Source organism: Callionymus lyra, chromosome 11 (assembly GCF_982586985.1).
Source record: "Callionymus lyra chromosome 11, fCalLyr1.hap1.1, whole genome shotgun sequence".
Classification (NCBI taxonomy): domain Eukaryota; kingdom Metazoa; phylum Chordata; class Actinopteri; order Syngnathiformes; family Callionymidae; genus Callionymus; species Callionymus lyra.
Window position 1 is genome coordinate 907,732 of NC_141828.1, and position 26,939 is coordinate 934,670.

Below are 26,939 nucleotides of genomic sequence, written 5' to 3' on the forward strand. Positions count from 1 at the left end.
GGATTCTTCAAGAACACACTGTGTTTGTGTGTTTGTGGGTTCATGTATGTGTGCATGTGTGTATGGTTTGTCTGCGCAAGTGTGTTTTCATGTCTATTTGTGTCATGTGTGCTTTTATTGTGTCTGTCTGGAATTGTGTGTGTTCATGTCTGTGTGCATATTTGTAGTGCGTCAGTGTGTGTGCTTTTGTGCATGCATAGTTGTGTATGGCTGGTCTGCACAAGTTCATTTCTGTGTGCATATTTGTGGAGTGTGTGTGGTTTGTCTGCGCAAGTGTTTTGTGAGTTAATGTCTGTGTGCAAGTGTGTTTGTATGGTGTGTGCTTTTTTTGTGCGTGCATATTTGTGTATGGTTTGTCTGCGCAAGTGTCTGTGTTTTCATGTCTATTTGTGTCGTGTGCTTTTATTGTGCGTGCATATGTGTATTGTTTGTCTGGAATTGTGCGTTCATGTCTTTGTGTATACATTTGTAGTGCGTCAGTGTGTGTGCTTTTTTTGTGCATGCATAGTTGTGTATGGCTGGTCTGCGCAAGTTCATGTCTGTGCATATTTGTAGATTGTGTGTGTGGTTTGACACATCAAACCTTCATAAATGACGATTTCATTCGACTGGAAGTTACTTTAATATTTACACAAACTCCTGATCAGATGAACACACGTGTGTCGTCTGGATCATGAAGCCAGACGTCACATATCAAACGGTCCCGACTCCTGCTGCGACTCTTCAGAACCTCTCGGCGCTCCTGCTGGCCACCGCTCTGATGTTGCCGTAGACCTTTGAAGGTGGACTTCCTGTCGGGGCAGGAAGTGAAAGGTCAGGCGAGAAGAACATAACACGGAATCTCTTTGTGTTGGAAACTAGTGGACTCTGAAGATGATGACAATGTTTCATGAAGCTTCATCAACACATCACTACCATCTAGTGGACTCTGAAGATAATGACACTGTTTCATGAAGCTTCATCAACACATCACTACCATCTAGTGGACTCTGAAGATAATGACACTGTTTCATGAAGCTTCATCAACAACATCACTACCATCTAGTGGACTCTGAAGATAACGACACCGTTTCATGAAGCTTCATCAACAACATCACTACCATCTAGTGGACTCTGAAGATAACGACACTGTTTCATGAAGCTTCATCAACACATCACTACCATCTAGTGGACTCTGAAGATAACGACACCGTTTCATGAAGCTTCATCAACACATCACTACAATCTAGTGGACTCTGAAGATAATGACACCGTTTCATGAAGTTTCATCAACACATTACTATTGCAAAGACCTTCGTACCTAAGATGAGGTTGCAGATCGCTGTCCGGGCCATCTTGATGTTCTGGAACGAACCGAGGATGTGAACTTTCCTGCGGAGAAACGGCAGCAATAGTGAGAATATGTTACGAACGAAGTCGCGCCTCAGTAGTGGTTTGTATCGGCGAGAATCTGGTGACATTATAAGTATCACAATACACGGACAACGATTGCAATACGTTGCTATACTATAAGACAAGGATACAAGGATATATAAGGTAAGGTAAGGTAAAACTTTATTGATCCCTCAGGAGGTCTCCTTTGGGAAATTGTTTTTTTTACCAATAGCCAGCAATTTTTCATAAACAATAAAAGTAATAAATAATAAATAAAAAAAAAATATATATATATATACAAATATACATGTTTTAAAATAAATACAGTGCTCTTGGATATCGATTGGTTACGGTGAAAAAAATTATTGCGATATTGGGACTATATTGGGACTCGCATTTGTTTCTTGTGAAACTTAGTGACATCAGAAAGGAGCCGCCGGCGCTTCGTGATATCACCAAATCAATAATAAATCCACTTCCTTGTACACGCACACATAACACTTTATAAATGACGCTAACAACTTAGCTCGTTAGCATACGGTGAAGACGGACAGGTTTGTTTGGAAGTTCACGATCTTATAAGAAAACGACTGAGACGAGATGAAAAGTTCTTACAATATGTTGCTTTAACAAAGGAGGTTGAAAGAGACGAGTGACTGGATCACTAGTGTTTGACTAGATCATAAGTTAGTATTACTTCACTGGATCACTAGTGTTTGACTAGATCATAAGTTAGTATTACTTCACTGGATCACTAGTGTTTGACTAGATCATAAGTTGTATTACTTCACTGGATCACTAGTGTTTGACTAGATCATAAGTTAGTATTACTTCACTGGATCACTAGTGTTTGACTAGATCATAAGTTAGTATTACTTCACTGGATCACTAGTGTTTGACTAGATCATAAGTTAGTATTACTTCACTGGATCACTAGTGTTTGACTAGATCATAAGTTAGTATTACTTCACTGGATCACTAGTGTTTGACTAGATCATAAGTTAGTATTACTTCACTGGATCACTAGTGTTTGACTAGATCATAAGTTAGTATTACTTCACTGGATCACTAGTGTTTGACTAGATCATAAGTTAGTATTACTTCACTGGATCACTAGTGTTTGACTAGATCATAAGTTAGTATTACTTCACTGGATCACTAGTGTTTGACTAGATCATAAGTTGTATTACTTCACTGGATCACTAGTGTTTGACTAGATCATAAGTTAGTATTACTTCACTGGATCACTAGTGTTTGACAAGATCATAAGTTAGTATTACTTCACTGGATCACTAGTGTTTGACTAGATCATAAGTTAGTATTACTTCACTGGATCACTAGTGTTTGACTAGATCATAAGTTAGTATTACTTCACTGGATCACTAGTGTTTGACTAGATCATAAGTTAGTATTACTTCACTGGATATACTGAGCCAAGACGCGTCGTCATAGCAACCGAGCCTATCAAGCTGCGCCGCACAGTTCACAGACAGACGGAGACGTAAACAACAACGAGACATAGAAGTACAAATAGTGCACATTTAAGAAATGTTGATTTATACAATAAAAAATGATAAATTATTGCACATGTTTTCGATATGTATATAACACGTGCCAATATCCCGATATTTGTTCGATATATTGTGCAGTACTACTACTAAAAACATTCACAATTGCCGTTTAGAGACCAACGTCAGACTTGTAACTAGATCCTGAAGCTTGAGCTGCTTCTGCAGTTTATTCAGTGAAGACGGCGCAGAAACCTCAAAAGCACTGTACGAGCTAAAGGAACAGTCATAGGCACCGTATCCTGAGACCCGAACACTTACGTCTCCGCCAACACGATACGAGTCTTCGTGACGTTCTCGATGGTGAACTTGGTTTTGCCGCCTTTGCCCGCGATCCTGCCGATGGCTCGCGACAGATGGTCGCCTTTCAGAGGCTTGACTGAGAACACAGAACCAATGTTAGAATCACTCGACGGAGAGTCGAGTCACGAGTCCAGAAACGAGTCGAGAAACGAGTCGAGAAACGAGTCGAGAAACGAGTCGAGAAACGAGTCGAGTCAGGAGTCGAGTCAGGAGTCGAGTCAGGAGTCGAGTCAGGAGTCGAGAAACGAGTCGAGTCAGGAGTCGAGAAACGAGTCGAGAAACGAGTCGAGAAACGAGTCGAGAAACGAGTCGAGAAACGAGTCGAGAAACGAGTCGAGAAACGAGTCGAGAAACGAGTCGAGAAACGAGTCGAGAAACGAGTCGAGAAACGAGTCGAGAAACGAGTCGAGAAACGAGTCGAGAAACGAGTCGAGAAACGAGTCGAGAAACGAGTCGAGAAACGAGTCGAGAAACGAGTCGAGAAACGAGTCGAGAAACGAGTCGAGAAACGAGTCGAGAAACGAGTCGAGAAACGAGTCGAGAAACGAGTCGAGAAACGAGTCGAGAAACGAGTCGAGAAACGAGTCGAGAAGCGAGTCGAGCCACGAGTCAAGAAGCGAGTCGAGCCGCGAGTCAAGAAACGAGTCGAGAAGCGAGTCGAGTCAGGAGTCGAGTCACGAGTCGAGAAACGAGTCGAGAAACGAGTCGAGAAACGAGTCGAGAAACGAGTCGAGAAACGAGTCGAGAAACGAGTCGAGAAACGAGTCGAGAAACGAGTCGAGAAACGAGTCGAGAAACGAGTCGAGAAACGAGTCGAGAAACGAGTCGAGAAACGAGTCGAGAAACGAGTCGAGAAACGAGTCGAGAAACGAGTCGAGAAACGAGTCGAGAAACGAGTCGAGAAACGAGTCGAGAAACGAGTCGAGAAACGAGTCGAGAAACGAGTCGAGAAACGAGTCGAGAAACGAGTCGAGAAACGAGTCGAGAAACGAGTCGAGAAACGAGTCGAGAAACGAGTCGAGAAACGAGTCGAGAAACGAGTCGAGAAACGAGTCGAGAAACGAGTCGAGAAACGAGTCGAGAAACGAGTCGAGAAACGAGTCGAGCCGTGAGTCGAGCCGTGAGTCAAGAAATGAGTCGAGCCGCGAGTCAAGAAACGAGTCGAGAAGCGAGTCGAGCCACTAGTCGAGCCACTAGTCGAGCCACTAGTCGAGCCACTAGTCGAGCCACTAATCGAGCCACTAATCGAGCCACTAGTCGAGCCACTAGTCGAGCCACTAGTCGAGCCGCTAGTCGAGCCACTAATCGAGCCACTAGTCGAGCCACTAGTCGAGCCACTAGTCGAGTCACTAGTCGAGTCCCGAGTCGAGCCACGAGTCGAGCCACTAGTCGAGTCACTAGTCGAGTCCCGAGTCGAGCCACGAGTCGAGTCACTAGTCGAGCCACAAGTCGAGCCACTAGTCGAGCCACGAGTCGAGCCACTAGTCGAGCCACTAGTCGAGTCACGAGTCGAGCCACAAGTCGAGCCACGAGTCGAGCCACGAGTCGAGCCACAAGTCGAGCCACTAGTCGAGTCACTAGTCGAGTCACGAGTCGAGCCACAAGTCGAGCCACGAGTCGAGCCACAAGTCGAGCCACTAGTCGAGCCACTAGTCGAGCCACTAGTCGAGTCACGAGTCGAGCCACAAGTCGAGCCACTAGTCGAGTCACTAGTCGAGTCACGAGTCGAGCCACAAGTCGAGCCACGAGTCGAGAAACGAGTCGAGAAGCGAGTCGAGCCACGAGTCAAGAAATGAGTCGAGCCGCGAGTCAAGAAACGAGTCGAGAAGCGAGTCGAGTCAGGAGTCGAGTCACGAGTCGAGAAACGAGTCGAGAAACGAGTCGAGAAACGAGTCGAGAAACGAGTCGAGAAACGAGTCGAGAAACGAGTCGAGAAACGAGTCGAGAAACGAGTCGAGAAACGAGTCGAGAAACGAGTCGAGAAACGAGTCGAGAAACGAGTCGAGAAACGAGTCGAGAAACGAGTCGAGAAACGAGTCGAGAAACGAGTCGAGAAACGAGTCGAGAAACGAGTCGAGAAACGAGTCGAGAAACGAGTCGAGAAACGAGTCGAGAAACGAGTCGAGAAACGAGTCGAGAAACGAGTCGAGAAACGAGTCGAGAAACGAGTCGAGAAACGAGTCGAGAAACGAGTCGAGAAACGAGTCGAGAAACGAGTCGAGAAACGAGTCGAGCCGTGAGTCGAGCCGTGAGTCAAGAAATGAGTCGAGCCGCGAGTCAAGAAGCGAGTCGAGCCACTAGTCGAGCCACTAGTCGAGCCACTAGTCGAGCCACTAATCGAGCCACTAATCGAGCCGCTAGTCGAGCCACTAGTCGAGCCACTAGTCGAGCCGCTAATCGAGCCGCTAGTCGAGCCGCTAGTCGAGCCGCTAGTCGAGCCGCTAGTCAGGCCGCTAGTCGAGTCGCTAGTCGAGTCGCTAGTCAACCGCGAGTCGAGCCGCGAGTCGAGCCACGAGTCGAGCCACTAGTCGAGCCACTAGTCGAGCCACGAGTCGAGTCACTAGTCGAGCCACTAGTCGAGCCACTAGTCGAGCCACTAGTCGAGCCACTAGTCGAGTCACTAGTCGAGTCACTAGTCGAGTCACTAGTCGAGCCACTAATCGAGTCACTAGTAGAGCCACTAGTCGAGCCACTAGTCGAGCCACTAGTCGAGTCACTAGTCGAGCCACTAGTCGAGCCACTAATCGAGTCACTAGTCGAGCCACTAGTCGAGTCACTAGTCGAGCCACTAGTCGAGCCACTAGTCGAGCCACTAGTCGAGCCACGAGTCGAGCCACTAGTCGAGTCACTAGTCGAGCCACTAGTCGAGTCACGAGTCGAGCCACTAGTCGAGTCACTAGTCGAGCCACGAGTCGAGCCACTAGTCGAGCCACTAGTCGAGTCACTAGTCGAGCCACTAGTCGAGTCACTAGTCGAGCCACGAGTCGAGCCACGAGTCGAGCCACTAGTCGAGCCACTAGTCGAGCCACTAGTCGAGTCACTAGTCGAGCCACTAGTCGAGCCACGAGTCGAGTCACGAGTCGAGCCACGAGTCGAGTCACTAGTCGAGCCACGAGTCGAGCCACGAGTCGAGCCACGAGTCGAGCCACGAGTCGAGCCACTAGTCGAGTCACGAGTCGAGCCACGAGTCGAGCCACTAGTCGAGCCACTAGTCGAGTCACGAGTCGAGCCACTAGTCGAGCCACAAGTCGAGCCACTAGTCGAGCCACGAGTCGAGCCACAAGTCGAGCCGCGAGTCGAGCCACTAGTCGAGCCACTAGTCGAGTCACTAGTCGAGCCACTAGTCGAGTCACTAGTCGAGCCACTAGTCGAGCCACAAGTCGAGCCACTAGTCGAGCCACGAGTCGAGCCACAAGTCGAGCCGCGAGTCGAGCCACTAGTCGAGCCACGAGTCGAGCCACTAGTCGAGTCACTAGTCGAGTCACGAGTCGAGCCACTAGTCGAGCCACTAGTCGAGCCACTAGTCGAGTCACGAATCGAGCCACGAGTCGAGCCACGAGTCGAGCCACGAGTCGAGCCACTAGTCGAGCCACTAGTCGAGCCACTAGTCGAGCCACTAGTCGAGTCACTAGTCGAGCCACTAGTCGAGCCACTAGTCGAGCCACTAGTCGAGCCACTAGTCGAGTCACTAGTCGAGCCACTAGTCGAGTCACTAGTCGAGCCACTAGTCGAGCCACAAGTCGAGCCACTAGTCGAGCCACGAGTCGAGCCACAAGTCGAGCCGCGAGTCGAGCCACTAGTCGAGCCACGAGTCGAGCCACTAGTCGAGTCACTAGTCGAGTCACGAGTCGAGCCACTAGTCGAGCCACTAGTCGAGCCACTAGTCGAGTCACGAATCGAGCCACGAGTCGAGCCACGAGTCGAGCCACGAGTCGAGCCACTAGTCGAGCCACTAGTCGAGCCACTAGTCGAGTCACGAATCGAGCCACTAGTCGAGCCACGAGTCGAGCCACGAGTCGAGCCACTAGTCGAGCCACTAGTCGAGTCACTAGTCGAGTCACTAGTCGAGTCACGAGTCGAGCCACGAGTCGAGCCACTAGTCGAGCCACTAGTCGAGCCACTAGTCGAGTCACGAGTCGAGTCACGAGTCGAGCCACTAGTCGAGCCACTAGTCGAGCCACTAGTCGAGTCACGAGTCGAGCCACGAGTCGAGCCACTAGTCGAGCCACTAGTCGAGCCACTAGTCGAGCCACTAGTCGAGCCACTAGTCGAGTCACTAGTCGAGTCACGAGTCGAGCCACGAGTCGAGCCACTAGTCGAGCCACTAGTCGAGCCACTAGTCGAGTCACGAGTCGAGTCACGAGTCGAGCCACTAGTCGAGCCACTAGTCGAGCCACTAGTCGAGTCACTAGTCGAGTCACGAGTCGAGCCACGAGTCGAGCCACTAGTCGAGCCACTAGTCGAGCCACTAGTCGAGTCACGAGTCGAGTCACGAGTCGAGCCACTAGTCGAGCCACTAGTCGAGCCACTAGTCGAGTCACGAGTCGAGCCACGAGTCGAGCCACTAGTCGAGCCACTAGTCGAGCCACTAGTCGAGCCACTAGTCGAGCCACTAGTCGAGCCACGAGTCGAGCCACGAGTCGAGCCACTAGTCGAGCCACGAGTCGAGCCACTAGTCGAGTCACTAGTCGAGTCACGAGTCGAGCCACTAGTCGAGCCACTAGTCGAGCCACTAGTCGAGTCACGAATCGAGCCACGAGTCGAGCCACGAGTCGAGCCACGAGTCGAGCCACTAGTCGAGCCACTAGTCGAGCCACTAGTCGAGCCACTAGTCGAGTCACTAGTCGAGCCACTAGTCGAGCCACTAGTCGAGCCACTAGTCGAGCCACTAGTCGAGTCACTAGTCGAGCCACTAGTCGAGTCACTAGTCGAGCCACTAGTCGAGCCACAAGTCGAGCCACTAGTCGAGCCACGAGTCGAGCCACAAGTCGAGCCGCGAGTCGAGCCACTAGTCGAGCCACGAGTCGAGCCACTAGTCGAGTCACTAGTCGAGTCACGAGTCGAGCCACTAGTCGAGCCACTAGTCGAGCCACTAGTCGAGTCACGAATCGAGCCACGAGTCGAGCCACGAGTCGAGCCACGAGTCGAGCCACTAGTCGAGCCACTAGTCGAGCCACTAGTCGAGTCACGAATCGAGCCACTAGTCGAGCCACGAGTCGAGCCACGAGTCGAGCCACTAGTCGAGCCACTAGTCGAGTCACTAGTCGAGTCACTAGTCGAGTCACGAGTCGAGCCACGAGTCGAGCCACTAGTCGAGCCACTAGTCGAGCCACTAGTCGAGTCACGAGTCGAGTCACGAGTCGAGCCACTAGTCGAGCCACTAGTCGAGCCACTAGTCGAGTCACGAGTCGAGCCACGAGTCGAGCCACTAGTCGAGCCACTAGTCGAGCCACTAGTCGAGCCACTAGTCGAGCCACTAGTCGAGTCACTAGTCGAGTCACGAGTCGAGCCACGAGTCGAGCCACTAGTCGAGCCACTAGTCGAGCCACTAGTCGAGTCACGAGTCGAGTCACGAGTCGAGCCACTAGTCGAGCCACTAGTCGAGCCACTAGTCGAGTCACTAGTCGAGTCACGAGTCGAGCCACGAGTCGAGCCACTAGTCGAGCCACTAGTCGAGCCACTAGTCGAGTCACGAGTCGAGTCACGAGTCGAGCCACTAGTCGAGCCACTAGTCGAGCCACTAGTCGAGTCACGAGTCGAGCCACGAGTCGAGCCACTAGTCGAGCCACTAGTCGAGCCACTAGTCGAGCCACTAGTCGAGCCACTAGTCGAGCCACGAGTCGAGCCACGAGTCTCACCGTCTGTCACGTCGAAGGACTCCAGGAAGAGTTCGTCGAGTCGGATCAGAGCGAGCGCGTCCTGTCGGGAGGAAAACCACGAACGTTAAATAAACGACTCAAACATACCTTCGTCCACTAACTCACCTCCACCTGGAATCCCAGAACAAACGCTCGCACGAAATCTGCTGCTTTGGTGAGCGACCCGATGTTCTGAGTCTCTTGACACGTCTGAGAATAAAGACACGAGTTAACGACTCGGCAGGAGATCGACACGAACGAGACTCACTTTTATCTCCACGTTTCTGGTTTTGAGGTTAAATCTGACTTGAAGCCGCAGGTTTTCAACGATGGGAGTGAAAATCTTCAGCCAGTTTTCCTTCAGCGGAGTATATCTGTGAGCGGGTACTGCGACTTTACGCGTCTCATCAGGACCCTAAGAACACATCCATGATACATGAGTCAAGTACTGGACAATACTACACATATATACTTGTTACTACACTGTCACAACACCAGAGTCAAGTACTGGACAATACTACACATATATACTTGTTACTACACTATCACAACACCAGAGTCAAGTACTGGACAATACTACACATATATACTTGTTACTACACTATCACAACACCAGAGTCAAGTACTGGACAATACTACACATATATACTTGTTACTACACGATCACAACACCAGAGTCAAGTACTGGACAATACTACACATATATACTTGTTACTACACTATCACAACACCAGAGTCAAGTACTGGACAATACTACACATATATACTTGTTACTACACTGTCACAACACCTGAGTCAAGTACTGGACAATACTACACATATATACTTGTTACTACACTATTACAACACCAGAGTCAAGTACTGGACAATACTACACATATATACTTGTTACTACACTGTCACAACACCAGAGTCAAGTACTCGACAATAATACACATATATTCTTGTTACTACACTTTCACAACACCAGAGTCAAGTACTGGACAATACTACACATATATACTTGTTACTACACTATCACAACACCAGAGTCAAGTACTCGACAATAATACACATATATTCTTGTTACTACACTATCACAACACCAGAGTCAAGTACTAGACAATAATACACATATATTCTTGTTACTACACTTTCACAACACCAGAGTCAAGTACTGGACAATACTACACATATATACTTGTTACTACACGATCACAACACCAGAGTCAAGTACTGGACAATACTACACATATATACTTGTTACTACACTATTACAACACCAGAGTCAAGTACTGGACAATACTACACATATATACTTGTTACTACACTATCACAACACCAGAGTCAAGTACTGGACAATACTACACATATATACTTGTTACTACACGATCACAACACCAGAGTCAAGTACTGGACAATACTACACATATATACTTGTTACTACACTATTACAACACCAGAGTCAAGTACTGGACAATACTACACATATATACTTGTTACTACACTATCACAACACCAGAGTCAAGTACTCGACAATACTACACACACATATATACTTGTTACTACACTTTCACAACACCAGAGTCAAGTACTGGACAATACTACACATATGGGAGATAAAAAGTTATTAAAGGTAAAAGTAACTTGGAATATATAAATGTTCTCTGATCGTTCTGGTAGAAAGTATTTGCTCCTAAAGTCAGTTAAACAGGTCTGTACATATAAATGTGGATGTTGTGCGAGTAATAAATAAAGATAAAACACATTAAAGTACCTTCATATCATGATCAACTTTTGACAGTCGAGAAATATACAAACAAAGTGTCTTGTTTGTTTATATTTGTTTGAAACAACTTTCACAACAAGACAGTATATTTAAAAAACACCGATCGCGCTTCTTTATTCCAGGATCTAGTAAAACACGAGTTTAAACTTAAACTTACTCTAAGTTTCTCAAACTTACTCTGAGTTTATCTCCAGAGATCGGAGGGAAGTTCGGCCTCTTGACCGGAGCCTCGGTGTCCATGTCCACGACCTCGTGTTTCCGTTTGTTACTCTTTCTCGTGACCTTCGTGAAAGTGTCCGCGTCCTCGGCTTTATCTGCGACAGGATCCATTGTTTTTGTTGTTGTTTATCCGAAAATCCAGATCGAGATTCAAGTGACAAACGGAACCAGAGGCTGATCGTACACACGTGGAAACAGAAAAGGACCCGAGGACTGAGTCGTCGCGGCTACGCCTGAACACAAAAAGGCAATAATATAACGGTTTAAGAATAAAAGTCATCATTTAATCAGTTGAAACCTCGGATTATTTATTATATTGTTTCTGAAAAATACAAATACTCCAAAAATATTAAAAATGATAGAATACAGAATGAAATAAAAACATTTAACCCTATGGCTCCATCCATAAAGTAAAAAAATAAGACAAATTATAAATGTTTCTGACGGTTGTCCAACAAATGTATCACTAGTTCAAACTCCACATCTTACGAATAGGTTTTCTCACAGTTTCTTCCTTTAATTGTTATTGTTTTTTATTATTATCCCTAGTCCTTTTATAATTGTTTTTTTTTAAATGAAATGTATATAACACAATAAACGTTAAAAGAATTTTAATTACACAATCCATTTAACTTTATCGATTGTTCTATTTAAAAAAAAAACTAAAAAAAACCCCGTTATCTAGTTTCTAGTCAGGCATATTTTTAGTCAGCCCGAATCTCTTTTAGTGACGTCACATGTTGTGGCTGTTGACATCCGCGTCTCTGTCGCTCCAACATGAAGTTGTTTCTTTAACATCTGAGATGATTTGAACTTTTATTTGGATTAAATTCGAGACAAGTTCAGTTCAGTTCTGTACCTTCGTCCAGCTTCTCTGGATAAACTAATAAAAACACGTTAAAAAGCCCCTCCGCCTCCCAACATGGCGACGCCGCTGTCGAAGCCGCAGATCATCGCTCACATCCAGAAGAGTCTCAACTACACGGTGTTCGACGGGAAATGGATCCCATGTTCCGCCAAGTTCGTGTGTCTCGGGAACTTCGCTCGAGGCACCGGCGTGATGCAGATCTACGAGGTGCAGCACGGAGAAGCTCAGCTGGTGAAAGAGGTACAAATACTGTCATCTGGACGTGTTTTCATCGAAGTAACACTTGTATCGTGTCAACGGTTTAGTTAAAACTAAAGTATTATTTGCAAATACTTGATCGCATACCTGTGCGCTCCTACTGTTTGCTGGCGTTTCCATGGCAACAAAGCGGTGACGCTTGCTTTCTCTTTGCTAAAAATCATTAGCGTGTACTTTAAGTGTACCTACTTTATACTTCAATAGAATCTGTATAAGTGAAGTTTACTGTTGACACCCCTAACTAAATACAAGTATGTTCAAGTGTACTCTGAATATACCTATTTTAAACTTCAATTGAATCTTTATACTTGAAGTTTACTGTTGACATCCCTAACTAAATACAAGTATGTTCAAGTGTACTATGAGTATACCTATTTTAAACTTCAATTGAATATTTATACTTGAAGTTTACTGTTGACATCCCTAAGAATATACAAGTATGTTCAAGTGTACTATGAGTTTACCTGTTTTGTACTTCAATTGAATCTGTGTACTTGAAGTTTACTGTTGACACCCCTAACTAAATACAAGTATGTTCAAGTGTACTATGACTTTACCTGTTTTATACTTCAATTGAATCTGTATAAGTGAAGTTTACTGTTGACACCCCTAACTAAATACAAGTATGTTCAAGTGTACTATGAGTATACCTATTTTAAACTTCAATTGAATATTTATACTTGAAGTTTACTGTTGACATCCCTAAGAATATACAAGTATGTTCAAGTGTACTATGAGTTTACCTGTTTTGTACTTCAATTGAATCTGTGTACTTGAAGTTTACTTTCTTACTTACTTTGAACGTGCCTAGGATAAAATAAGTATATTAAAGTGTACTACAAATGTACTTATTATTATTATTTTCCAAACATGTTTATTGATTTCAGACATTAGGTCAATTTTAAGAAACGATTAAAATACAAAGTAAATGTTTTATCCATCCATCTTCTCCCCTCTTCACATTCAGGGCTTGACAATAAAAAATAATATTAAATAATAATAATAATAATAATAATAATGGTAAAACATTCATATACATGTATACATACACATAAAACGAATTTAAAATAAATACGCAGTAGAAGACATAAACATAAATACAAAATAAAAACAAGTTAATAAATGAATAAATCATGATGAGGATAAAAACTATTACAAAAAAAGAAACATATGTAATAATACTTAACAATGTCAACTGTGGAGCCGTCTATGTTGAGAGTGTTGCTGGTGACTTGAACTCTCTGAGAGTCCAGGATCATCTCCACTGTCTTCTGAGCTGCAGCTTGTTCTCGCTGTCGATCCATAGATCGTCTCCGTCTGACTTATGTACTTATGGTTCCACGCACACGGTTCAGGACCAGAGGAGAGAAATCTTTTCAGGCTGTTGCTCCTAAGCTTTGGAACCATCTTCTCTCTCTTTGTACTTGATGATCTACTGACTCCTTTAAGAAACACCTTAAGACGTTTCTATTTGTTCAGGCTTTTCCTTGAATTTCTCGAACTCCTGTGTTGTTCTCAGTATTATCTTGATCTTTAAAGTATGTACTTTTTTGAGTATTGTTTTGATTGTTTAAGCGCTTTGTGACCCTGGTCTCGAAAAGCGCTATATAAATAAATATTACTTACTTACTTACTTACTTACAGTGGTGTCGCCTGAAAACTTGAGGAGTTTGACAGAGGGATGAATGGAAGTGTTGGTGTTTTCTGGGAGAATTGCTGGGGGGAGAGAACGCAGCCCTGAGGGGCACCAGCGCTGATGGTCCGAGAGTCTTTGAGATGTTTCTTCAGCTTGACTGAGAGTCAAGTTTGTCCTGGAGGAGGTCAGGGACGACAGTGTTGTCCACGGGTCATCATTAGTCTCTTTAATTAATCAGTTTGCTGTTGTTTCTGCTCACTATTCTCTGTTGCTCCATTAAAAAGTATCTTATAAAGCAAATTCCATAAATATATCTTTTGTTCTACAGGTGGAGAAACCGAAGCCTTTCAAATGTGGGACTTTCGGAGCGTCCTCGCTCACACAGAGACACATTGCCACCGGAGACTTTGATGGGAATCTTCACATATGGTATGAAACCACACATGTGTCAGGATTTACGTGAAAAGTGTTGTTGAAAAGAAGAGACAAATTTGTGAATCGGGTTCAGTGATGTCTGTGGTCTACAGGGATCTGGAGCTGCCCGAGTCACCCGTGTACAAGGTGAAGGCCCATAAGGAGATCCTGAACAGCATCGATGCTGTCGGGGGTCTGGGGATCGGAGACGGAGCGCCTGAGATCGTAACAGGAAGTCGAGACGGTAAATATATCACTTGTACTCGGAGCCGTGTTTTCTTTTTTTCAAGTTAACGTCGATGGATCTTGTTGTTTCAGGGACGGTGAAGGTCTGGGACCCTCGACAAAAAGACTCGCCCGTGGCCAAGATGGAGCCGCTGGAGGGAGAGACCAAGAGAGACTGTTGGACGGTTGCCTTCGGTGCGTCCATCACACCGTGAGGTGTTTGAATCCAAGTAACTTTGGGGTGAACTCACTTTTGACAGGACACGCCTTCAACGACCATGACCGCTGCGTGTGCGCTGGTTATGACAACGGAGACATCAAGCTCTTTGACCTCAGGAACATGTCCCTGCGATGGGAAACCAACATCAAAAACGGGGTCAGATTTTCACAATCCTTCTTTTCAACAGAACTGTGTCATTTTCTTTCTTTATCCAAATGTTGTGATTTGATTTTCTGATTTAAAAATCTGTTTATTTGCATCATAGTTATTTTATTCAGTGATGTGTTGATGAAGCTTCATGAAACAGTGTCACTATCTTCAGAGTCCACTAGATGGTAGGGATGTGTTGATGAAGCTTCATGAAACAGTGTCACTATCTTCAGAGTCCACTAGATGGTAGTGATGTGTTGATGAAGCTTCATGAAACAGTGTCATTATCTTCAGAGTCCACTAGATGGTAGTGATGTGTTGATGAAGCTTCATGAAACAGTGTCATTATCTTCAGAGTCCACTAGATGGTAGTGATGTGTTGATGAAGCTTCATGAAACAGTGTCACTATCTTCAGAGTCCACTAGATGGTAGTGATGTGTTGATGAAGTTTCATGAAACAGTGTCACTATCTTCAGAGTCCACTTGATGGTAGTGATGTGTTGATGAAGCTTCATGAAACAGTGTCATTATCTTCAGAGTCCACTAGATGGTATTGATGTGTTGATGAAGCTTCATGAAACAGTGTCATTATCTTCAGAGTCCACTAGATGGTAGTGATGTGTTGATGAAGCTTCATGAAACAGTGTCATTATCTTCAGAGTCCACTAGATGGTAGTGATGTGTTGATGAAGCTTCAGGAAACAGTGTCATTATCTTGAGAGTCCACTAGATGGTAGTGATGTGTTGATGAAGCTTCAGGAAACAGTGTCATTATCTTCAGAGTCCACTAGATGGTAGTGATGTGTTGATGAAGCTTCAGGAAACAGTGTCATTATCTTCAGAGTCCACTAGATGGTAGTGATGTGTTGATGAAGCTTCATGAAACAGTGTCATTATCTTCAGAGTCCACTAGATGGTAGTGATGTGTTGATGAAGCTTCATGAAACAGTGTCATTATCTTCAGAGTCCACTAGATGGTAGTGATGTGTTGATGAAGCTTCATGAAACAGTGTCATTATCTTCAGAGTCCACTAGATGGTAGTGATGTGTTGATGAAGCTTCATGAAACAGTGTCATTATCTTCAGAGTCCACTAGATGGTAGTGATGTGTTGATGAAGCTTCATGAAACAGTGTCATTATCTTCAGAGTCCACTAGATGGTAGTGATGTGTTGATGAAGCTTCATGAAACCGTGTCATTATCTACAGAGTCCACTAGATGGCGTCTCTGCACTTTTTCCCTTTGTTTCGAACAATTGTTCTAATGAAACATCATTTTAAAAGTGATGGCGCCACCTACTGACCTCTTAACAACATGACACTGTTTCATGAAGCTTCATCAACACATCACTAGTTTTATGTTTTAATTTCCAATAAAGTGTTTATAAAATACAATTATTAAATTAAGAAGAAGTACAATTAACATTCAAATATTCGCCGTCTTTATTCATTTTTGTTTTGCAATTAACCTTCCGGCCTCTAGGTGGCAGCAGTCATCCATCTATAGCTGACAGATGCTTGCTCTCGCTTGTCTTCTTATTCTCATGTTGTGTTTGAACGGCAGGTCTGCTGTGTGGAATTTGACAGAAAAGACATCAACATGAACAAACTGGTGGCGACGTCTCTGGAGGGGAAGTTCCACGTGTTTGACATGAGGACTCAACATCCGACCAAAGGCTTCGCCGCCGTTTCTGAGAAGGTGCTGAAGCTGATCTCTGCCTCTGAGCCATTTATATATATATATATATATATATATATATATATATATATTCTAATGTCACTGATATAATAATATAATATTCTCTGTATTACTATATTGATGTAAAATTATTTTATTATATTTATATATATATATTTATTCCCCCAGATGCCCCAATTAATAAAATCATTTTGATTTAACAATGAATTTTCCTAGTATTTTATTGTTTTAGTTTTAATTCAATGATTAATTTATTTAAAGGTTGATTGTCTGTTTTTTTTAAATACTTGAATTCAATATTTCTTATGTTGCAATATATATGCAATTTTATTTTATTTGTTTGGAATAATTGAAATAAAGAAAACCAATATTTTACCTTCTTTTATTTTTTACACAAAGAGTTTGATATTCAAACTCCATTTATGCCACAATAAAATGTCTAAACTGAGTATTTATTTTATTCGTATTTTAAATTAAAAATAAATGTTTAATACTTCATAAAAACTACGTACAATAATACAACACGCAGACAATCACACAACTAGATTGATATATGTTAATAGATCAACTTTATTGATCCCTCTGGAGGTCTCCTTCAGGAAATTGTTTCCAAATAGCATCTCTGGCGCGTCCAACAGGTGTGGTCCAGACAATCTTTCATATTTGTTTCCGCATGTAGCGTCTAAAAGAGCTTCCATTACATCTCACCTTCAACCTGTGATTGAAGATGTCAAAGGGTTTCAGCAGGAATGATGTCACACACATTTGAAACGTTAGATTCAACCAATGTTTTCATGAACTGCCATAGAATAAGCAGATCCTCTTAAAGTGGGGAAAACGAATATTAATCATGTAATTTTCCCTTTTTTTTTCTTCATTCCAAGGCTCATAAATCCACCATATGGCAGGTGAAACATCTGCCCCAGAACAGAGAAGTGTTCATGACAGCAGGGGGCGCTGGTAACCTTCATCTGTGGAAGTAGTAAGTAACCAGACGTCTCCACTTGACCTGATTTGAGATCCTAACCCGTCATCTCGTCCCAGCGAGTACCCGGCTCAGAGGAGCAAGAAGGACTCGGAAGGACTGGACGTGGGCGTCGCCGGCTCCGTCAACCTTCTCCAGAACGTCACTCTGTCCACTCAACCCATCGCCAGCGTGGACTGGAGTCCGGACAAGCAGGGCCTGTGCGTTTGCACCGGCTTCGACCAGACCGTGCGAGTCCTGATCGTGACTAAACTGAACACGGTGTGAATCACAACCGCAAGGTCACAAGTTCTTTTGATAAATCATGTTTGGCTTCAAATTAAAGTTTTATTTATATGTAACAAGAAGTTTCTGTCTTTTATTTTAAACTGATTTAATGTCATAAATATCTTCTAAGCTAAAGAAGATAAAAATGCTACTTCTAAACTGCTAAGGATTTTTCTTAACCTATAATTTCTTTTAATTATTTCATTTCATTTTTCCTCTTTTACCAGAAACGTGTCCTTGGGGAGTCACAATGTTGTTCTTATTTTATTTTTATTATTTGTTATTATTTTTTATTAAAAATTGCTGTATTTGCTGTGAATAGTTTTGGAAAAAAACTATTTTCGGGATCAATAAAGTTCTACCTAACCTAACAATAAAGCGCTCTTAAATAAAATTAACTATCATTATACTGACAAAATGTAAATTATGAATCATATTCTAAACGTTTTGTTTTACTAATTTAAGAAGATTAACTATTACATACTACTTATATGAATTGTAATTTATATTAAATGAATTCGATGTGAAGCAGGTTTTTCCTCCCGTCAACAGGGGGCAGTGTAGCGCCCAAGTCTTTGTTTATATCTGACGTCACTTCCGTATGCAGAGTCTCGTGTCTCTCGAACGAGGTTTGTCTGATTTTTTGATGATTTTCTTCGAATGTGAAGCCAGTTTTATTTTAAAGTCGCTTTAGAGTCTCTTGTGTGATTTATTTAATGCTTTAGTTTGTTGCTCTCACTTGTCAGGGGCAAACTTTTGACGTTTTTTTCTTATAATACACGTTTGTGTTCGATTGCTTCTGTCTGATCGATACACGTTTAAACATGTTTACATCATTTTACAAATAATAAATAGTATTTAACAAAATGTTTTAAAACGAGTCACTATTTCCCTAAACTCTCTTTTAAACACGGTTTTGCAAAACTATTCGAAGTAAAAGTAAAAGTATGTGAACATTTGTGCAGGATCATGGCAGAGAGTGAAGACTATCCTCATGAGATCGACGAGCAGCTCCAAGGTTTCTCCTCGTCAGTGTCTTCAGTGAAGGATGTTCTGGACACGATGATGTCACTGCCCAGGAGTGACGTGGAGAAGGTAAAACTTGTACATGAGTGTAGGAGGAGGAGACGTGTCGTACATGTTTGTTTGATGTTTATCTTCAGTATAAGAAAACTGGTTTAAATGATTTATTTTGTTGACAGATGGATTCATTGGATCGAGCCAAACTGGACCTGATGTCGGCGTATACTCTCAACTCTCTCTTCTGGAGTATGTTGTCTCTGTTTAATACAAAAAACACATTATCATTATACTGAAGTATCAAGAATATATGTGTAGTAAAGTCGAGCACTAGACTATGGTGTCTTGATAGTGTAGTAACAAGTATATATGTGTAGTATTGTCCAGTACTTGACTCTGGTGTTGTGATACTGTAGTAACAAGTATATATGTGTAGTATTGTCCAGTACTTGACTCTGGTGTTGTGATAGTGTAGTTACAAGTATATATGTGTAGTATTGTCCAGTACTTGACTCTGGTGTTGTAGTATTTACAGAACACAAGACTCTTTACGAAGTTGTAACTTCTTTCATTGGGGTTCAAACAAAAATATGTCCAAAAATCAGCTTTAAAAGCTGCTGGACTCACTGTATCCTCTCGTCCTCAGTCACCCTTGTGACCTTGCAGGATTTTAATTGTTCATTCAGCTGGTAGGACGTAATGATTGAGGCTGGAATTTAAATTGCAACACAAAAATCAACAAACCTTCATGAGAAATAATGGATTTACTTAAGTTTTAACACCTTGTTGGAATATAAACCATAAATAACTGTAATTAAAATATGTTTTATGTTCTTTTTGTTATTTAACTAACATATTTTTCAATTCTTTGTCGCACTAACAGTGTATCTGGTGACGCACGGACTCAACCCCAGAGAACATGGAATCAAACAGGAGCTGGTGTGTTGTTGTTGTTGTTGTGAGTTTATTCAAACATTGACTGATGGTTTCCTCAGGAGAGGATTCGCACCTACATGAACAGAGTGAAGGAGATCTCAGACAAAAAGAAAGCGGCTCGTCTAGATAAAGGTGCAGCTGCTCGCTTCCTGCGAAGTGCTCTGTACGACCCTGATGATCCCAGGAGAAAATCCGCCTCCAAGAAACCTTCAGACAATTCTTCTGCCAAACGACCGAAGTCCAAATGATGCCTTGAGTTCTGTGTGAAGTTGTTTGAAGTGGATTTGAACGTTTTTTTTTATTACACGCATAAAATAAAAGTTTGTCCTGTTTTTATTCCTCAAATCTCTTTTGTGATGATTTTAAACCTTTTTTTTTCATTCCGAGTCTGGATCAAAACACACGAGGAGTGAATGTTTATCTCGTCCCCAAAACTATAAAATAAACACAAGTAAAACAGGTTAAAACACAATTAAATAAATGATTCGTCTTGTATTTCCTTAAATGAATTAACATGTTAAAGAATTGAATCAAAGTTCTTTAAATGTTAACATTTCTTGATCAGAACAAAGATGACGATAATGGTTCATAACACTTTTGGAAACGAAGGCAAAGACTTGAGTGTTTCATGTTTTGATCTTGAAAACCGCTTTGATTAAACAGGTTTATGGTTTCTAAACACACAAGTGTAGTCATTAAAGAAATAATGATGTTTATAAAAACATTTACACTTGTAGTCTTTGGCAACACTGCCCTCTAGTGTCTAGTTGCACAAATGTGAAGTAGAGAATTAAAGCGTAAGTACATAGTAATTCACTCATTTTCTACTCATTTCGACTAATGTTGATTAATTTCAAAGTCATCTGTTCTTTTTAGAGTTCTAGTCAAATAGGTTTGTTCATTTTAATGTAGCGACTGGAGCTCAGTTGTCTTCGTCTTCGTCCAAAAAGACACTTAAAAACATCAAATACCTCCTTGTCTGTAATTTCCCTCTTGGATTGAAGCCTCGACATGAGAAGAATTTGCTCGATGTTCTGAAGAGGGTCATTTTGGATGAAGACGAGGACAACTGAGCTCCAGTCGCTACATTAAAATGAACAAACATTTTCTGATGGTTTGCAAGCTTGGACCATTTCACAAAAAGTTATTTTCCTTTATAAACATCTAATTTTAATGCATTTAAGTTTCTTATCAACTCACAATATTGCGAGAGTTTTATTTACATGTTTCTCTTTGTGGCTCATTTAAGATTGAAGATCATGTAGCAACAAAAAAATAAACTTTTGTATTTATTTAGTTTATTCGTCACTAGTCTGACCTCAAGGTTTTTCTTTTCGGACTTAAGGACCATTGTTAGTATTTATTGACCCTTAAATAGATGTATTTTTTTAAAAGGGTAAAGGTGTTTTATTTATCAAATTAAAAAAAGGAATATAAAAATACAATAACATTTAAAAAATGGCTTGACTTTATATTTTTCTCTCCGTTTTTTCTTGACGGCCCCTTAAAACAGCCACTGAATGAAAAATTAAATTTCCCATCACTTCTCTATAAAATACAGTTCTCAGCGTTCTGAGGTAATTTAGTACAATAAACATTTGATGATGTTTGTTATGTTACAATTGACAAAAAAACTGACATTTATTGAACAAAGTGCAAGGGATGACAAAGTGCAAGTATAAATATATGTTATTAGTTTGTCTTATTTTATTTTATTATTGTATTGCTGTGTAATTTTTTGTTTTTCTCTTTTTTGTACAGCACTTTGTGGCCAAGGAGTGAAGTTTTAAAGAACTTAATGGATAACAATACTGTAGTATCCGTTTGATCTTAGAGGTTTTCAAGGGTAAATTGAATATATTGACCCAAAAATGTACCAAACAACAATAGTGAGGAAAAACTAACTAAAAAAACGATTTTAAAACCTTTAAATATTGATTTATTCATGTGTAAAGTTCACTCTCACACATGGTCTCTGACGTGAAGGATCCTCTCGCGGTAACTTGGACCAGAACCTGGTTCCAGACGACAAAATTCAATTACAGCCCAGTTACCAACATAAACACTGCGCACCGCGTTCGCATCGACTCGGTTTCCTCCTCGAGAAAAAAAAAGAGAAAGAAAAGAAAAGCGCCGTCAAATGAAATAAAGTCACGATGTGTTGTAACTTCCTCTGGAAAGTGTAGATGTTAATCTGGACGAGACTCTCTAATCAAGAGCCGCCAGACTCAGGAATGCAAACTTTCATTCATCATCTTTCCATTCCTCTCCTCCACAGATCCGTCTGCTCGGCCAAAACCACCCCGACCTTCCACTCGTCCCAGGAAGCACCGGTTCCTGCCTTCAAAGATGTTTCTCGTCCTGACGAGTGATTGGGAATCAGAACAAGATGGACTCGCTCCCCGACCAGCTCTCGCCCGCATGTGCGCTCGGCTGGACTCGAGAACAAACAAACCTCGTTCCGAAGCCTGTTGTTTACACGGATGGTGAGGCCTGAGGTCTGGACGAGAGGCAGCAGAGCAGGAGAAGCTACAACGTGTTTGGTGTCGACTTACATCTGCTCTGGAACCTTGACCTTGATATCAGCACAGAATATACAAGATTCACTGAACGTCTTAATAGAGCTTCTTACATCCAAGTCCTTCTTTACACTTTATTCATCCTTCTGGAGATGTTCTTCGGGAAATTGGGTTTACAGTTCACAGCAAGTTTGATGAAAAAAGTGCAAATATACTGAACAAAGTCCAAGGGATGACAAAGTTCAAATATAGAGAACAAAGTTGAAGGGATGACAAAGTGCAAATATGAAGAACAAAGTTGAAGGGATGACAAAGGCAAATATAAAGAACAAAGTTTAAGGGATGACAAAGTGCAAATATGAAGAACAAAGTTGAAGGGATGACAAAGTGCAAATATAGAGAACAAAGAGAAAGGGATGACAAAGTGCAAGTATAAAGAACAAAGTTGAAAAGATGACAAAGTGCAAATATGAAGAACAAAGTTGAAGGGATGACAAAGTGCAAATATAGAGAACAAAGTTGAAGGGATGACAAAGTGCAAGTATAAAGACCAAAGTGCAAGTATAAAGAACAAAGTTGAAGGGATGACAAAGTGCAAATATGAAGAACAAAGTTGAAGGGATGACAAAGTGCAAATATAGAGAACAAAGTTGAAGGGATGACAAAGTGCAAGTATAAAGACCAAAGTTGAAGGGATGACAAAGTGCAAATATAGAGGACAAAGAGAAAGGGATGACAAAGTGCATATATGAAGAACAAAGTTGAGGGATGACAAAGTGCAAATATACTGAACAAAGTCAAGGGATGACGAAGTTCAAAAATAAAGACCAAAGTTGAAGGGATGACAAAGTGCAAATATGATGAACAAAGTTGAAGGGATGACAAAGGCAAATATAAAGAACAAAGTTTAAGGGATGACAAAGTGCAAATATGAAGAACAAAGTTGAAGGGATGACAAAGTGCAAATATAGAGAACAAAGAGAAAGGGATGACAAAGTGCAAGTATAAAGAACAAAGTTGAAGGGATGACAAAGTGCAAATATGAAGAACAAAGTTGAAGGGATGACAAAGTGCAAATATAGAGAACAAAGAGAAAGGGATGACAAAGTGCAAATATGAAGAACAAAGTTGAAGGGATGACAAAGTGCAAATATACTGAACAAAGTCAAGGGATGACGAAGTTCAAAAATAAAGACCAAAGTTGAAGGGATGACAAAGTGCAAATATGAAGAACAAAGTTGAAGGGATGACAAAGGCAAATATAAAGAACAAAGTTTAAGGGATGACAAAGTGCAAATATGAAGAACAAAGTTGAAGGGATGACAAAGTGCAAATATAGAGAACAAAGATAAAGGGATGACAAAGTGCAAGTATAAAGAACAAAGTTGAAGGGATGACAAAGTGCAAATATGAAGAACAAAGTTGAAGGGATGACAAAGTGCAAATATAGAGAACAAAGAGAAAGGGATGACAAAGTGCACGTATAAAGAACAAAGTTGAAGGGATGACAAAGTGCAAATATAGAGAACAAAGAGAAAGGGATGACAAAGTGCAAATATAGAGAACAAAGATAAAGGGATGACAAAGTGCAAATATGAAGGACAAAGTTGAAGGGATGACAAAGTGCAAATATGAAGAACAAAGTTGAAGGGATGACAAAGTGCAAATATGAAGAACAAAGATAAAGGGATGACAAAGTGCAAATATGAAGGACAAAGTTGAAGGGATGACAAAGTGCAAATATGAAGAACAAAGTTGAAGGGATGACAAAGGCAAATATAAAGAACAAAGTTTAAGGGATGACAAAGTGCAAATATGAAGAACAAAGTTGAAGGGATGACAAAGTGCAAATATAGAGAACAAAGAGAAAGGGATGACAAAGTGCAAGTATAAAGAACAAAGTTGAAGGGATGACAAAGTGCAAATATGAAGAACAAAGTTGAAGGGATGACAAAGTGCAAATATAGAGAACAAAGAGAAAGGGATGACAAAGTGCAAGTATAAAGAACAAAGTTGAAGGGATGACAAAGTGCAACTATAGAGAACAAAGAGAAAGGGATGACAAAGTGCAAATATGAAGAACAAAGTTGAAGGGATGACAAAGTGCAAATATACTGAACAAAGTCAAAGGATGACGAAGTTCAAAAATAAAGACCAAAGTTGAAGGGATGACAAAGTGCAAATATGATGAACAAAGTTGAAGGGATGACAAAGGCAAATATAAAGAACAAAGTTTAAGGGATGACAAAGTGCAAATATGAAGAACAAAGTTGAAGGGATGACAAAGTGCAAATATAGAGAACAAAGAGAAAGGGATGACAAAGTGCAAGTATAAAGAACAAAGTTGAAGGGATGACAAAGTGCAAATATGAAGAACAAAGTTGAAGGGATGACAAAGTGCAAATATAGAGAACAAAGAGAAAGGGATGACAAAGTGCAAATATGAAGAACAAAGTTGAAGGGATGACAAAGTGCAAATATACTGAACAAAGTCAAGGGATGACGAAGTTCAAAAATAAAGACCAAAGTTGAAGGGATGACAAAGTGCAAATATGAAGAACAAAGTTGAAGGGATGACAAAGGCAAATATAAAGAACAAAGTTTAAGGGATGACAAAGTGCAAATATGAAGAACAAAGTTGAAGGGATGACAAAGTGCAAATATAGAGAACAAAGAGAAAGGGATGACAAAGTGCAAGTATAAAGAACAAAGTTGAAGGGATGACAAAGTGCAAATATGAAGAACAAAGTTGAAGGGATGACAAAGTGCAAATATAGAGAACAAAGAGAAAGGGATGACAAAGTGCACGTATAAAGAACAAAGTTGAAGGGATGACAAAGTGCAAATATAGAGAACAAAGAGAAAGGGATGACAAAGTGCAAATATGAAGAACAAAGTTGAAGGGATGACAAAGTGCAAATATAGAGAACAAAGAGAAAGGGATGACAAAGTGCAAATATGAAGGATAAAGTTGAAGGGATGACAAAGTGCAAATATGAAGAACAAAGTTGAAGGGATGACAAAGTGCAAATATGAAGAACAAAGTAGAAGGGATGACAAAGTGCAAATATGAAGAACAAAGTTGAAGGGATGACAAAGTGCAAATATGAAGAACAAAGTTGAAGGGATGACAAAGTGCAAATATAGAGAACAAAGTTGAAGGGATGACAAAGTGCAAATATGAAGAACAAAGTTGAAGGGATGACAAAGTGCAAATACAAAGTTTAAATACAGAGAACAAAGATCAAGGGATGACAAAGTGCAAATATAAAGAAAAAGTTCAACTAAACCCCAGACAACAGGCTCCACCTGAACGAGCCCTTTTTGTTATTTTTGTTTCACTTTTTCTTCTGCTGTAGCGTTAGATTCTTTCTTTCCTGCATTATATCCAGAGCTGCTGCTGATCCAGGATCTCCACCACATCCCTGTCAACTGATCCAGATCCATGACCCTCCCTGGACTCTTCTACTCTTTACTCTCCTCTTTTCTCTCTCTGTATCCTCCCTCGCTCTTCTCTCCATCCGTCTGTTAGAAACTGATGCAATATTCCTCCAAGACTAACTACCAAAATGGCCGAATGAATCTCATTTCATGGTCATGTGACTACTTAAGACCTCGGCTCCTGCAAGGGCTTGAGTACACAGCTGTCAGATCACAACACAGTGAAAGAAAGTTTTGATTTCTTTGCAACGAACGCCTCACATTTCCTACGGCCAGTGAACGTCTCAGCGAGGTTAGCTGCAGAGAAAACAGATGGAAACACGTGAACTAAACACATCCTCACACTTCATCGAGACAATGACAACGTGCAAATATAGAGAACAAAGTCCAAGGGAGGACAAAGTGCAAATATAGAGAACAAAGTTCAAGGGAGGACAAAGTGCAAATATAGAGAACAAAGTTCAAGGGATGACAATGTGCAAATATAGAGAACAAAGTCCAAGGGAGGACAAAGTGCAAATATAGAGAACAAAGTTCAAGGGATGACAAAGTGCAAATATAGAGAACAAAGTTCAAGGGATGACAATGTGCAAATATAGAGAACAAAGTCCAAGGGAGGACAAAGTGCAAATATAGAGAACAAAGTTCAAGGGATGACAAAGTGCAAATATAGAGAACAAAGTCCAAGGGAGGACAAAGTGCAAATATAGAGAACAAAGTTCAAGGGATGACAAAGTGCAAATATAGAGAACAAAGTCCAAGGGATGACAAAGTGCAAATATAGAGAACAAAGTCCAAGGGATGACAAAGTGCAAATATAGAGAACAAAGTTCAAGGGCTGATAAAGTGCAAATATAGAGAACAAAGTCCAAGGGATGACAAAGTGCAAATATAGAGAACAAAGATCAAGGGATGATAAAGTGCAAATATAGAGAACAAAGTTCAAGGGATGACAAAGTGCAAATATAGAGAACAAAGTCCAAGGGATGACAAAGTGCAAATATAGAGAACAAAGTTCAAGGGATGATAAAGTGCAAATATAGAGAACAAAGTTGAAGGGATGACAAAGTGCAAATATAGAGAACAAAGATCAAGGGACGATAAAGTGCAAATATAGAGAACAAAGAGAAAGGGATGACAAAGTGCAAATATAGAGAACAAAGTCCAAGGGATGACAAAGTGCAAATATAGAGAACAAAATTCAAGGGATG

At 41.6% G+C, this 26,939-nt stretch overlaps 3 protein-coding genes across 3 annotated transcripts; 2 read left to right on the top strand and 1 right to left on the bottom strand.

Moving 5' to 3' along the window:
- Positions 1–598: 598 nt before the first annotated feature.
- Positions 599–11,295, bottom strand: pno1 (partner of NOB1 homolog). Its single transcript, XM_087802969.1, has 7 exons — positions 11,049–11,295; positions 9,372–9,518; positions 9,230–9,313; positions 9,104–9,164; positions 3,204–3,321; positions 1,301–1,371; positions 599–791 (listed from the first exon to the last, which is right to left on the bottom strand). The coding sequence occupies exons 1-7, from the start codon at positions 11,199–11,201 to the stop codon at positions 724–726; spliced, it is 702 nt and encodes a 233-aa protein (XP_087659095.1). The 5' UTR covers positions 11,202–11,295; the 3' UTR covers positions 599–723.
- Positions 11,296–11,802: 507 nt separating this feature from the next.
- Positions 11,803–17,892, top strand: dnaaf10 (dynein axonemal assembly factor 10). Its single transcript, XM_087802968.1, has 8 exons — positions 11,803–12,198; positions 14,181–14,281; positions 14,380–14,510; positions 14,585–14,686; positions 14,752–14,867; positions 16,426–16,560; positions 17,445–17,542; positions 17,605–17,892. The coding sequence occupies exons 1-8, from the start codon at positions 12,013–12,015 to the stop codon at positions 17,810–17,812; spliced, it is 1,077 nt and encodes a 358-aa protein (XP_087659094.1). The 5' UTR covers positions 11,803–12,012; the 3' UTR covers positions 17,813–17,892.
- Positions 17,893–18,410: 518 nt separating this feature from the next.
- On the top strand, positions 18,411–20,100 carry c1d (C1D nuclear receptor corepressor). Its single transcript, XM_087802794.1, has 5 exons — positions 18,411–18,441; positions 18,778–18,907; positions 19,015–19,081; positions 19,716–19,771; positions 19,828–20,100. The coding sequence occupies exons 2-5, from the start codon at positions 18,782–18,784 to the stop codon at positions 20,014–20,016; spliced, it is 438 nt and encodes a 145-aa protein (XP_087658920.1). The 5' UTR covers positions 18,411–18,441; positions 18,778–18,781; the 3' UTR covers positions 20,017–20,100.
- The last annotated feature ends 6,839 nt before the right edge of the window (positions 20,101–26,939 follow it).

Bases quoted from the DNA above. Each gene is read 5' to 3' on its own strand.
- pno1 (XM_087802969.1), bottom strand. From the start codon at position 11,201: ATGGATCCTGTCGCAGATAAAGCCGAGGACGCGGACACTTTCACGAAG. The intron at 9,314-9,371 runs GTGAGTCTCGTT...CTTTATTCTCAG, and splicing joins CCAGAAACGTGGAGATAAAA to ACGTGTCAAGAGACTCAGAA. The intron at 3,322-9,103 runs GTGAGACTCGTG...CTGTGTTCTCAG, and splicing joins GTCCTTCGACGTGACAGACG to TCAAGCCTCTGAAAGGCGAC.
- dnaaf10 (XM_087802968.1), top strand. From the start codon at position 12,013: ATGGCGACGCCGCTGTCGAAGCCGCAGATCATCGCTCACATCCAGAAG. The intron at 14,282-14,379 runs GTATGAAACCAC...TGTGGTCTACAG, and splicing joins GATGGGAATCTTCACATATG to GGATCTGGAGCTGCCCGAGT. The intron at 14,868-16,425 runs GTCAGATTTTCA...TTTGAACGGCAG, and splicing joins AAACCAACATCAAAAACGGG to GTCTGCTGTGTGGAATTTGA.
- c1d (XM_087802794.1), top strand. From the start codon at position 18,782: ATGGCAGAGAGTGAAGACTATCCTCATGAGATCGACGAGCAGCTCCAA. The intron at 18,908-19,014 runs GTAAAACTTGTA...TTTTGTTGACAG, and splicing joins CCAGGAGTGACGTGGAGAAG to ATGGATTCATTGGATCGAGC. The intron at 19,772-19,827 runs GTGTGTTGTTGT...TGGTTTCCTCAG, and splicing joins ATGGAATCAAACAGGAGCTG to GAGAGGATTCGCACCTACAT.